The sequence below is a fragment of the Eleutherodactylus coqui genome, chromosome 8, assembly GCF_035609145.1.
Source record: "Eleutherodactylus coqui strain aEleCoq1 chromosome 8, aEleCoq1.hap1, whole genome shotgun sequence".
Taxonomy (NCBI): Eukaryota; Metazoa; Chordata; class Amphibia; order Anura; family Eleutherodactylidae; genus Eleutherodactylus; species Eleutherodactylus coqui.
Window position 1 is genome coordinate 37,877,582 of NC_089844.1, and position 13,948 is coordinate 37,891,529.

The window sequence follows — 13,948 nt, forward strand, 5'->3', positions numbered from 1 at the left end:
CGGCTTCGGGAAGAAGTTTAGTAGATGTTTCATCACTGTAGATTCTTTATCTAAAGCTGTGACAAATGGTTCCATAAGCCCGAGTTTCATGTGAAGAGGTGGCATCAGAATCATCTTAGGATCTACTAGGGGTTCCCACTTGACGTTACTTCGTCCAACAGTGAAGTCAATACGTTCAGGCCAGTCTCGTCGATGGCAGTGTTCAGTTTTGGCTCTGCTACCCCAAAGACAAAGATAGCAAGAAAACTTTGTTAAACCACCTTGAAGACCCTTTGGGAAAGCAACCATCTTGAAGTCTCCAATTACCTCCCAACCCTACTGATCGTACTTCAGAACTTGCAACAGGAATTTGACGCTACTGTATTCCTCCTTGAGATGTGCAGAGTGAGCAGCTGGAAGGGATTAATGGAAAGAACCAGACATCTTCATTAATATTGAACTGTATACTCTGCATTGCATAAGGACTTTGGCTCATGATTGTTAGTAATTTCTTTTCTCCCTGTGTACGTCCTCGAAACATTCCAAGTTCAAAATCATATATTTTTATTTATCGACGTCCTGACCACAAAAGCAAACTTTTTTAAAAAATTAAAGTTATTTTCCATTCTATTTTACAATAAGCTAACAGGAACAAATAAACTTTTCTTAGACACAAAAATCATGTTTTTTTGTTACTTAGTGTATTCTTTCTTGAGTTTTGTGCATTGCGAGACGCACAAAAAACTTGCACGAAAATAACCCCAGTGTTCGCATTTGCACCACATATTTGCACAATGGGCGTTGCACATGTGCGTGTTTCTACTGTACTTTTTAAGTGCGCAAATCATGCTCAAACATAACCATGCTCCCATTCATTGAAATGGGCAATTAAGTTAATTAGTTCAATATGTGCTATTTTTGCGTGCAGGAAAATACAGAACGCTGTGCATTTTTTTGCGTGAACAAAATGTACTTGCAAAATATGCTTATGTCAACGAACCCATTGAAATCAATGCTTTCTCTTTACCGCGTATTGCGCGTGCATTTCGTTCGTGCAAAATATGCGCAGCATACTCTATTTTCCAGCGCGGACCGTAGCCTTAGATTTCTGCCACGAACATTGTAAGGGGAATCCAAGTGGAAGAATCAGCATCAGATTCTGCTGTGTGAACGTACTATTACACACTTGTCAGATGATAACTTTGGTTTGGGGTGAACTGGGAGCCTCCATATTTCTGACATGTTAAATCGCTGATATCCAACATACAAGAAAAAGATCAGAGGAATTGCTCAGTTTTTTTATACTTCTCCAGAGGAAATAAGACAGGCGGACGCAGTGATAGGGATCTCAATACGTTTATTCATGTGATCAGTTCTGTCAAACATGAGAAGAACACAATGTAACAGATCTGCAGTATTGTAGGCTACAGTGGCAGGTTACCTATTGTACACCTACATCCAGCGGTCAGGATATGCTGGTACTTGTAGTTCCACACTGGCAGCTCATGAGAGTTGGTTCTTACTCTCTTTATTCAAAAACCTGCTATTATTTAAAGGGGTTATGTAGGATTAGAAAAAGAAGGCCGCTTCCATCCATAAACAGTGCCACACCTGTCCACAGGTTGTGTATGGTATTACAGCTCAGTCCTATTCACTTCAACAAAACCGAACTGCAATACCAAACACAACCCATGGACGGGTGTGGCACTATTTATGGAAGACGGCAGCCATCTTTTTCTAATCCTGTAGAACCTTTGAAATATGTTTTATATTCTTGCAGACCACATTTAGCTTCCAGTTCCTTTAACAGATATCAAGGTATGCAGTCTGTGGTTCTCTAGTTGTGGGAAGACTACTACTCCATGCCCACCCATACCACATCTTGTATCCGAGCTAGAGGCAGTACAACAGGGTACTAGAAACTCCATGCCTACCAGTATCACATCTTGTATCCAAGCTTGAGGCGGTACTACAGGGTACTAAAGCCTCCATGCCCACCCGTATCACATTTTACATCAGAGGCATAGCTTGAAGCTCCTGGGCCCCAATGCAAAACCTGTAACAGGGCCCCCAACTATAATGCTTTATTCATAGTACTGGGCTCCCTATATGGAGAAGAGAGGCCTTTTGGGCCCTCTGAGGCTCATTCAGTCCGGGTGCAAAAGCATCCCCTATAGTTACGCCAGTGTCTTACATTCAAGCTAGAGGCAGACCACAGGGTATTAGAGACTCCCTGCCTGCCCATATCAGATCTTGTATCCAAGCTACAGGCGATACAACAGGGTACTAGAGCCTCCATGCCTACCCGTATCACATCTTGTATCCAAGCTAGAGGTGGTACTACAGGGTACTAGAGCCTCCATGCCCGCCCGTATCACATCTTGTATGAAAGCTAAAGGTGGTACTACAGGGTACTAGAGCCTTATGCTTTCCCGAATCACATCTTGTATTCAAGCTAGAGGTGGTACAACAGGGTACTAGACCCTTGATGCCGACCTGTATCACATCTTGTATCCAGGCTGGAGGCAGCCCAACAGGATACTAGTGCCTCCATACCCACCTGTATCACAAAAAGCATCCATGCTAGAGGTGTACAACAGGGTACTAGAGCCTCCATGCCCACCCGTATCATATATTGTATCTAAGCTAGAGGCGGTACAACAGGGTACTAGAGCCTCCATGCCCCCTGTATCACATCTTTTATCCAAGCTAGAGGCAGTACAACAAGGTACTAGAGCCCCCATGCCCGCCAATATCACATCTTGTATCCAAGCTAGAGGTGGTATAACAGGGTACTAGAGCCTCCATGCCCACCTATATCACATCATGTATCCAAGCTAGAGGCGGTACAGCAGGGTACTAGAGCCCCCATGCCCGCCAATGTCACATCTCGTATCCAAGCTAGAGGTGGTATAACAGAGCCTCCATGCCCGCCTGTATCACATCTTGTATCCAAGCTAGAGGCAGTACAACAGGGTACTAGAGCCTCCCTACAAGGGGTCAGTTCTCCACAATAAATGATTCTTTTGCTCTGATATTGTAATCACTTATATCAACGTTACAATCACACAGAAAAAAAAAGTTTCATTCCATTCCGACAACTTCTATGGGAGGGATGGGTTTTTGGACAATGAGTGTAGTTTCACAACAGCTGGAGTCACAGATTGGAGACCAGTGATGCAGAGCAGTATAGTAGTAGACATGTTCTCCTCTATCAACATTCCTCATCTCTATAGACCGCGCATGCACATTTATAATGACTCGGTTGCAACTTCTGGACTTCCATCCACGCAATGAATGCTATGTCACTATTGATATAACGTAGATTGCGCTGGCTGGAAGTACTACGCTCTTTGTCCTTTGAAACAGTGAAAATGCCCTGCAGGAGGGTCAATGGGGAAATAGGTGGCAGTGCTGCAACTGATATATTGGGCATATGTGCTTTAGAGTGGGACAACCCCTTTAAAAACAAAAGGGGGGACAAGGCGCTATCATGTGTAGTGATGCACAGTGAGATCTCCTGATTCAGTTGTGTTTAGGAAAGCACAACTTTCACAAAGGCATATGGTACACAGGTGGAGGGGAAGCAGCCAGGAAAAAACCTAAAATTCGGTATCCCAAGTAGGATTCATACTTCTGTGCATGACCCTTCCTCAGTTGGAGGTCTGTTGTACACATGAAGTGAGGATTATACACTGACGTGCCAAAAGTCCAAGGACAGCCAACGTGCTCATTTTAAGGTGATGTGAATTATCAGACTTCAAATGAGGCATGACAGTGGGTGCCAGATGGAAGGCATTACAACCCACAGTAGACAGTACAGTGGCCATCCGTGAATGCATAATAATCGTGACCAATGGCATCTGGCTAGAATTTTCCCTGCAAACAGACAAGCAATTCGGGCAGAAATCACCTTCACATTCAATGCAGGAGACCCCACATACATATTCTGTAGGTCAGTGCAGCGTTCTTTACCTTCCATGGGAGCAGAAGACCCACCAGATGCCTCTGTTAACACCACAACACTGGACACAGCGCCTCAACTGGGCTCGTGAGGTTGCTAACTGGACCCAAGAGAAGTATCAACATGTGACGTGGTCCGATAAGTCACGGTACCAATTGTTTCGGGCTAATGGTAGGGTTCATGTGCGGCGAAGACCCCATAATAGCCATGGACCCCTGCTGTCAACAAGGCACTGTGCTGGCTGGTGGTGGTTCCATACTGGTGATGGGTGTGTTCTCATGGCATAGGTTGGGTCCACTGGTCCACCTAAACATGTTATTGTCTGGTGCCTGCTATGTTTCACTGCTTGGTGACCATTTGCAGCCTATCATGGACTTCATGTACCCCACAATGGTGGCATATTCCTGCAGGATGATGCACTGTGAAATCAGAGCCAAGTTGTCCAGAATTGGTTCAAGAAGCATTCTGGAGAGTTCTTATGAATGGCGTGGCCTGTACGGTCACCCAACATAAGCCCAAATGAGCATTCATGTGATATGGTGGAGAGGTGGCCCAATGGATCCATTTACACCCAAGATCCTGCACCTACAAATACTACAGAGATGAGGGTGGCTCTCCAGATAGCTCAACATTCCTCCAGACATCTTCCATCCACTTGTGGAAGTGATGCCACATTGAGTTGCTGCACTTTGCTGGGTTATAGGGGGTCCTACACCATATTAGTTCTTGTCCCACCACTTTTGGCACATCAGTGAACAGGCGTACAAGTCCTTCTTGTAAGTGCCTCGTCAACTCTGGAGCTCCAGTGCTGTCGCTGGGCAATTGGTTTCCTCTGATCTGAGTTATAATAATTGTCTTTCTATAGAGGGTAAATACTGTAGAAAAAAATAGGCAAAATTTGAAGCTGCTGTGTCCAAATGCTATATCTATAATATGGTCTCCACGTACTATGTACCATTTATGATAATTGTGTTTTCTTATGTAGCAGAAGAGCCTTTGATCTCCCTTAGACACCAGGGCCGAGGTGCTACCTTTGCACCTTCTATAGCTACAACCCTAAATGCAAATAAGGTGCTCCAAAGTCTGTGGCTCTTCATCTGTTTTGAAACTTCAAGTCTCGGCACAGTAAGGCAACTTGCATTTTGCTGGTCTTGTAGTTTCACAACAGATGGAAGCCACAGATTGCAAACTGGTATTAAAGAAGGGTCTTACAAGGTTCCAGACAGTAATGTCAGAACATATTGGGAGTTATAATTTTGCAACAGCGATAGATTGTAAACCATTCAGCCCAAAATTAGGGGTTTTTTTGGTTGTGGTTCAGATAGAGCCATTAGAATGACCATGAAATACAGGCAGATCCCCTTAATCCTGCAGGACAATGATGTCCTTGGCACCTATGTACTGGTAAGCAATGAGATATTTGCTGTCACTCGTCTGAAGATGGGATAAGAAGCCATATTTGCAGGAAAGCAGATTTAGAACTGACAGTGTGGATCAGCATCCATGAGAGACGCAGTATAATGTGCTCCCATAGAGAAGTGGGTGAAGGGTAGGGACACTGAGGTCCATCACGGGATTAGTACCATTCTATAGAATCATGATGGTTGTGCTCCCTGGGAAATGAATGGGAATGCCATTGTTTGTGAAAGTGTTGAGTAGTTTATTTCTATTGCAATGATGAGAAATTTCCAATAGGGCATTAGTTCTGTAGATGGGGCAAGGGGTGACCTAACACACACTGGGCCCCCCTGGAAGTCCATGGTTTGAGGGAGAAGCAGTGAAAAGTGTAGTGGAGATGTGTGGTGAAGATACAGCATGAGATGACCTAGGTCCAGCAGGGTTACGCTCAGGCTGTGCACTGTGGTCACTCCCGTGGGGGTCCATCTTCATGTGTCCATTCAAAGGATTTCTTGATGCTGCTGGGAGGCCTCACTAACAACCTATGGACACAAACAGACAAGTCAGAATAACTACAGGCTATATGGCAGGAAAGATCCAAGGATGATTTGAGACTGTCTAGAAACCCATATTCTGCTGTGGAGCTCTAGGGAGTGTAAAGTGGGAGACCACTATTCAGGACCCTCATCACTTAGCCAGAGCTAAGAATGACTCCAAAGAAGACCTCTCACGCTGAAGGATCCAACACTGTCAGGAATTAAACTGGAAACCTGCTCTCCAGTCGGTGGCTCTCACTACTGAGCCATCCAGTCTGTGAACAGTACCCTTGCATTACTATCAGCCTTGTTCCATGATCCTGGTTAGTAAGTTCCTGCCTCCTGGTCCTGACCCCGCCTAGGTCCCTGATTAGGCTCATTATTAAAGCCTTACCCTGCCACTGTACCAGCGCGTGATTAATCTGCTTCGTAGCATTGTTTAGTCAAGCTCCACATTGCCCGCTCCTCCACTATTCCTGCAAGATCTCCTGATACTAACTTCAGGCTTCCTCTCTGACTACGCTACTTGCTTAATCCCTCTGTGCTGCAAACCGAGACCTCCCGTTGCTGACTTCTGGCTAATCCTCGACTACTCTCTGAATCTGTGGCCATTACACCTGAGACCCCACCCTTGTACCCAAAACTGCTACAAACACATTCTAGATTTCCATAGACAGTTCATAGATTTCAATGAGAACTGTGTAATGCTTCATTCTTCCAAGTGGTGGTGCTACAGGGAAACTGAACACTTGGTATCAGTTTCACCCACAGATTACAACTGATCACTAAGAGATCTTATAGAAGAATGAATTGTCCAAAGTGAAAAATCCTGCAAATGTCAACACTGAATAGCTACATTAGTACAGACCCCCATCTAGTAGCATGTTGGACATCCTTTGGCCTCCAGAAGAGCAGCAATTCATCAATGTGTAGATTCCGCTAGGTGAGGAATCGTTCTGCAGGAATATCGGCCCCTACGGATAGGAAACTTCTTGTATTTGCCCCAAATTAGATGGAGGATCCTCTCGGTGGAGGTTTTTTTTTGCTTACACCATTCTTAGTATACTCTCCAACCCTACAAGATTGGCAGTGTAATCCCAGCTAATATACAACTGATTACCAGACCTCGGAAGTCACTCATATTGCTGAATTTTCCCGTTCTGATGTGGATTCACACTGAAACTGATTGGGGCTCTAATAAAATGGTCAGTTCATGTATGTCTGGTATACTGGTGAAATTATTAAACTTATAGAAAATAGTTTATTTTCCCAAAATATTATACTAATTAACTTGTGCAGGTATGAAAATTTGCACCAATATTTGAGAAGACGGACAGTGAGTGTGAGCTTACAACAGTGGTCAATGATGAGCAGATGCAGTATCAGACTGGGGTTATATGGGGCTACCAGAGGAAAAGGTTCTGAGGACCATCCTCCATCTATGGAAAGCATGTACAAGTCTACCTTTGGTGCCAGTGCTATAGGCACTCTCATGAGACAGTCCAACTCTGGTGCCATATAATATCCTTAAGGTCTATGGAAACTCCTTATTGCTCAATTGGAATATGCTTTCCAAAAATATATATATTAAAATGAAAATGCCCGGGATTATACCGCCCGCTGCTTTTCAGTAGGATGCAGCAATATATAATACAATGTACAATGGAACAAGCCTCACATCATTGGACCACTGTCATTATCTGCCATAGCTGCAGCTTTAGACTTTGTATCAAGATGTGAACAGATAGCAAGGTAGAACATAGGCAACAACTATTAAGCAGCAATGAGTGGTGGGAGGGTTAGGTATGGTGATACACAGATCTACAGTATTACAGTACACCTTTACATGTTGCAGTAAATATATACAATTGAATATGGTGGACAGAACACAGTACCTCTATATAGTGGACAATTGAAGAGTGATGTGGCCATAAAAGTGAAGGCAACAAGAAGAAAGTGCCCAAGTGAGACTTACCAGTGCTCCAGAGGAACAGTAAGGCGCTCAGTTCTCCTGGGGCAATAAGAAGTATGTGTCTGTTACTAGCATTTCCTCTAGTGATAAGTTAACTTTTGAAAAGTTCAGTTCGCCCATTTCATGGAATTTGGGCAAAACGTTCGGATTGGCCCGAATGACATTGAACCGAACTGGAACTTCACCAACACCCCTAAAACTGGTGTATAATGTTGTCTAAGAGCCATACAAGCCCTTTATAACACTCTTTGGTTACCTAGGGGTGTATCAATGTTAATGAAGAAAAAGAAGAAAGAAGAAAAACTGGGAAAAAGAAGGAAAGAGATTCCAATTCCTTATTCTTTTTCCCTTTTTCCTTCTTTTTCTTTCTCTATTCTCCTTCTTCCTTCTTTCTTTCCTTCTTTTTAAAAAAAGGAAAAAGAAGAAGAAATTTTGGGAGATTGACCAAGAACTACCCAAGGTTCTGGTTCACGCCAAACCGAACTTTTGGCAAGGTTCAACCCAAAACAGGGTTTGACTGTTTCAATTAACTCAGCATTATTCTAGCAATGGGAGAATAAACTAATTAGAGAGAGAGAGAGAGAGAGAGCGCCTTCTAACAACTATCTCATTGCGTTTCCAATTCCAAGTCTGATGAAGGACATAGAACTGTAAGACTATACCAGCTAATTACGGGTTCACTTTCAGTGTCAAAGCTATGATCCAAGTACAAGAGGACAAATATGAATTTGTTTATTAATCTTACTACATGCTTCTTCTTCAGATATCCAACAAATACCTCAATCCGAGGTCGAACTGCCTAGTAAGAAAGATAAATGGCTTGATGTTCTTGCTCAAGTACCTAGATCATACCTTTGAAGTAGCACCAATGATTAGCTGGTACAATGTATTCTTTCATTTCTATGTTGTTTCTCCACCATTTAGGAGCCTCTGGAAAAGTCACCCCTGTTATCAGCTCGGCTTTGAGGTAATGATGCATCTGATGTCAAATGCTAAGTGGACATGTGCTCATGCATAGCACAATCCAACATAGGGATAGGTTTACTAATACCGTGCGGACTTAGACTAGACAATCTTAAAAGGCGCCAAATGTATCATGCTGGATGATAAATCTGGCCCATCTCTAGTCTATCTAGTCTATGTTTACACCACCTATTAATTGAATTATATTCACATTTTTTGTGACAAAATTTTGGCGCATTTTTGGTGCACAATGCTGCATTTAGGACACACCGCCTTTTCCACAAAGCCACGCTCCTTCCATGAAGCGAGGCTTATTTTTCAGACATGGCAAAAACAGCATCTAAAACACATTATAAATCTGTTGCACATAAGACAGTTTTCTGGCGCAATTTACGCCATAAAACCGGCATGGATTTCAATAGTAAATCTAACCCAATCTCTTTTAGTCTTCATGCTGTTTCATTACTACTACTCTTAGATTGTGTCCTTCCCCTGCTCCCCTTTTTCCAAGCAATTACAGTATTTGTCTTTGTTGCTTATCTTCATTCAAGCCTCATGGAGGGCATAGATATGGATAATACAAAATATACTCTATATACGTTTTGAAAGGACTGTGTACTTGGCATATTACAGATCCATGTTGTACTTATCCACAATATGCCACCTGTATCCCTTTATAGGTCCATACAATGCCCCATGGGCATCCAGTGGTATGTGGAGGTTTTTTTTCCAATAGGTTCCATACAAAAGAGTTTTGCTGCAGGAAGCAAACAGCTCCATACATTGTGCAGTGGCCTAGATTGGTACTGCAGGCTGAATCCCATTCACTTCAATAGGACTCAGCCTGCAGTACCAACCTGGGCCACTGAGCAATGCATGGTGCTTTTATCTTCCCATAGCAAAACAGCTAGAAAAGGGACAACCTGTTTAATTGGTTATTAGAATTACTATATAACTGCATACAGAGCATCTAAAGGACCTTAATATAAACTCATAGGGACTCTGTGCCACTATACAAGGTTTATGTCATTGTGTGCATGGACCCTAAGCATTGGTGACCCTCTGGTTTTGGGACAAAGTTCTGCTCCGGGACTGGAGGGCATAAATTACCTGGATTTGATATTCTTTGCCCCTCCATTACTTCAGTTCTGGTCTGTTTTCGGGTGGACAAGATGGACGCTGCCATTTTCTGGCTGCGCTGCTCTGTAATTGGTCAGCGCTGATCACATGAGCAGTGCTGGCCATTCACAGAGCAGGTATATTACATTAGTAGTCTAACAGTAGTCATGCACTATGGGTTATTAGGTTGTCTAAAAGTGGTGGCAACCATCTTGTCCATTTGAAAATGTGACTGGAATGGGCAAAACGGAGGGACAGAGGAGAAGATTATGTGCAGCTAATATCAGGTAATATACCCCCTCCACCCTCTGGTCCCGGGACAGAATTTCATCCTGAAATGAGAAAGTCACTTTAAGCATCAAATATCAAGATATACAAATCCCCTGGTAGATATTTGGCTGGGATTTTGTATGTAATCAGTATATTTGGCAGTGACCTACATGGAGGGAAAGGTTCAAGAATCTATAAAACCCATCCATGAGACGTTCTTCTGCGGCTCCACACCATCCGGCTCATCTACTGGTTTTAGGAGAGGATGGCAGATGACATCTTGTTAACATTACAGTGACTGTGAAGAAGCCTGCAAATATGAGTAAGGGATATGGAGCAAACCAGGGGTTCATCATGACTCCATGGTGGTCCCATTAGAGATTATCATAGCTCCCATAGCAGCCTTAGTGATACATTTGCCATTTCATTTCTGTGTCTTTTCTGCATGATGTAATCTGGAAGCCTGACTCTTCTGGAGAGAGATGTACATTAAATGTGTCATCCTCTGTGTTACGTGTCCATCTTTTACTAGAGTGCAGCTGTTGTGTCTTTACTTTTAGAAACTCTTAGGGAACAGCTGTTGTATTCTCTCCATGTCAGAGGGTGTAGTGTTGGAGAGTGTGGAGTCCTGTGCGTGTATCTTGCTGTATATTCAGCAGTCACTATAAAAAGCAGGATGAGGCCATGTAACTGAGCCGATGTGAGTGACTCAACAGAAGGTCCGGAGAACCTACAGCTTCAGATGGAAGCAAAACTTGAAGCTTTAATCTGAACAAGTCTGACAAAAAGCTAAAAGTGGGAGGGCTCGGAAAATATCAAATTGGACGGTAAAATCTATTTTCAGGAGCCCTTGATTGTCAGATATACAATATATAATACGATATATAATATTTGTCATAGGACGCTACCAGAGTAGCTCACCTGTCACTGGTGCTGTGGTTGGGTGCCACCATTCCTCTTGCCCTGCACGCCAAGCTCTGTCCACCCCATACTGGGCATTCTCATATTGCTCCCTCTCTGCTGCTCGTAGGACACATAGATGTTCCCACCCTCTGTCTTAACAGTCCAGCGTGCGCTCCCTAATTCCATCCTTCACCAATTCCCACTCATATTCAGCTATATTTTGCATCCTCCCCATATTGGCTTAGTAATTGGTCAACACATCAGTCATTGTGTTTCTGTTACAATTCTGACTACTGCCTATTCTGACTTCTGTGCTCCCTGAACCCGACTCTGATTACTGGATTTAACTATAGCTTGTTGTCTTCCCTGACCTTCTACCTAAACTTCATTACTTCACCTATGATTCTTGCCCTGAACTTTGCCTGTCTGACCACTACACTGCAGTACTCACCATCAGGTACTGCGCCTCAGCCTGGTGCAGCATCAGCAGCCACACAACTAGGGCTATCTGTATGAGTAATAGCTTGGGGACCCCACAGCAAAGACCATATCCCACTCATAGGGGTCAAGGGGAGGAACCAGGGTACCCTAGGTGCTGCCTTTCCATATAGAATCATAGAATGTTATAATTGGAAGGGACCTCCAGGGTTATCGGGTCCAATCCCCCGATCAGTGCCCAATGTCAAAGCGCTGTGTGGCAAGGCAGATCCACATCCATCTGTCATTCATGGGACAATGAAGTGTAAACCCTTAAGTTGCAAGTGAAATGACCTTTCATAAGATTAGCATAAAATACACTTGCATCAGTTTGATAAACCCCCCCAATTATGGAGCCATCGCCATGGTAATTGGAGGTGATTATTTGCACTTTATATAGCTGTGTATTGCCACACTGAAGCTCCCATATACCTATGATGTCATGTAATATATACTGAAGGCTTGTAGATGCCATCAGTCTGATCTTCACACCAGCATGATCTACGTGACAAGAGATTTTTCAGCTACTTTGGTGAATACAGTTTCTAGGCTGCAGTCAACTCTCATTCCATTCCTTTCTAGGTTGACACTAAGGTATTACAGCTGCGTGTTGGGATTTACCGATGTAGTTGCTGCCAAGTTTCAAAAGTAGTTTTGGAAAAAACATTAATGCTGGAGACAAAATGTTATAAATCTGTGATGAGCTCCGGCCACTGTGAGAAATCGAGATTTCCAAGTACATGTTCAGCAAGCAAAAGGCTTGTCTTATTACAAGATGGGATTGATGTGATTATCCTGTGGTGGTGGGGATGGTGAAGATCTGGATGCGATTATTGTCAGGTAGATGGGGTAGATGGATGTGGATCCACCATACACCGGATTGGCTTTGGGCTATCTGAGGAGCACCTGTAGAACCCTGGTTTTCACTCTTGAACCTTTCAAGCAGGATAGGTCATTGGGGTCTCCAAGCTGTCTTGGCTGCTACACTGCACAGGGCTGAGGCGCAATACGTGATTGTGTGAACTGGAGCATAGTATATAAACGGCGATGCTCAGGGATGGCAGCACAGTTGCAGAAACAAAGTCCAGGCAGATGGTTGGGGCAGGCAGCAAGCAATAGTGTAGTCAAATAATCAGAGTCAAGGTCAGGAAGCACAAAAATCAGAGTTGTCAAGGGTCAGGCAGGAGTCAAAACCGGAATGCAAATGAACAGGGGCTTTGTCACAATGGCTATAGCACACTGATTTCTTAGGCACCCTCTATGGACAAAAGAGGGCTAATATAGCAGGAAGTTGCTGGTAGTTGGTGGGGAAACTGACAGGGATGCACTCACTAGACCTTCAAGAGGAGGGTCAGGAGCACGTGTGCCCTATGGGCTGAGGCCAGGGTGGAAGTGGACTGAGCACAGCCTGCAGGCTTTGGGGATGGAGGCGCCCTAGCATGGCCTCAGTGACAAGTGAGCTGTGGCAGTACCGCACAATGACAATTAGATTGCAGCAGGGAGGGATGGTGAAGTTCTGGATGTGATTACTACTGGTGGAAGGTTTTATAAAGTTTTGATAAAGTTCTGGATGTGAACATACTGTAGTGCAGAGGGATGGTGAAGTTCAGGATGTGAAATTATGGCAGCAGGAAGGGATGGTGAAATTCTGGATGTGATTATACTGCAACACAGAGGAATGGTTAAAGGGGCATTCCAATTACTAAATGCCTGTTTTTCCAATTTTTGTCCATCCACTCGATCCCAAGAATTGGTTGTCTCATTTGCTCCACTTTCCCTCCAACCTGCAGCATCGATCCAACCTGTATTCTGTCCATTTCCATGGAGAACAGCCGTGCACGCACGACCGTTCCATTCATATTAATAGGCTGTACGGAGCATAGCACTTGGCTATTTTCATCAGCCCCAATGGAATGAATGGAGCACAAACATGGCTGCTCTTAATGGAAACTGACAGAATACAGGTTGGATCAGTGCTGCAGGTCGAAGGAAGTGTGGGGTAAATGAGACCTCCAATTCTTGGGATCCAGTGGATGGGTAAAAATTGGAAAAACAAGCATTTAGTAACTGGAATGCCCTTTTAAGTTTTGGATGTGTTTACTGCTGGGGGAGATTGAGGGGACGATGAAGTTTTGAATGTGATTATACAGCGGTGAGTGAGATCATGAAGTTCTGGTTGTTCTGCAGTAAGGAGAGATAGTTTAAATTCTAGATGTCATTATACTGCGGTGAGGAAAGATGTTGAAGTTCTGCGTGTCATTATACTGCAGCAGGGAGGGGTGATGAGGCTCTGGATGTGATTATACTGCAGCGGGGAGGGGTGGTGGAGTTCTGGATGTGATTATACTGCAGCGGGGAGGGGTGGTG

General features: G+C 43.9%; 1 protein-coding gene across 2 annotated transcripts in view; it reads right to left on the reverse strand.

Annotated features, from left to right (window-relative positions):
• Positions 1 to 1,319: 1,319 nt before the first annotated feature.
• The window catches only part of DES (desmin), a 28,870-nt gene continuing 16,241 nt past the window's right edge, over positions 1,320 to 13,948 (reverse strand). The window contains exons 9-10 of one of the 2 annotated variants that reach the window (XM_066575509.1): positions 7,853 to 7,888; positions 1,320 to 5,883 (exon numbers count right to left, since the gene is read on the reverse strand). In XM_066575509.1, the coding sequence (XP_066431606.1) occupies positions 7,880 to 7,888 (9 nt within the window). In that variant the 3' untranslated portion in view covers positions 1,320 to 5,883; positions 7,853 to 7,879. The remainder of the gene's footprint in view (positions 5,884 to 7,852; positions 7,889 to 13,948) is intronic. The other variant, XM_066575508.1, reaches the window with a different exon arrangement.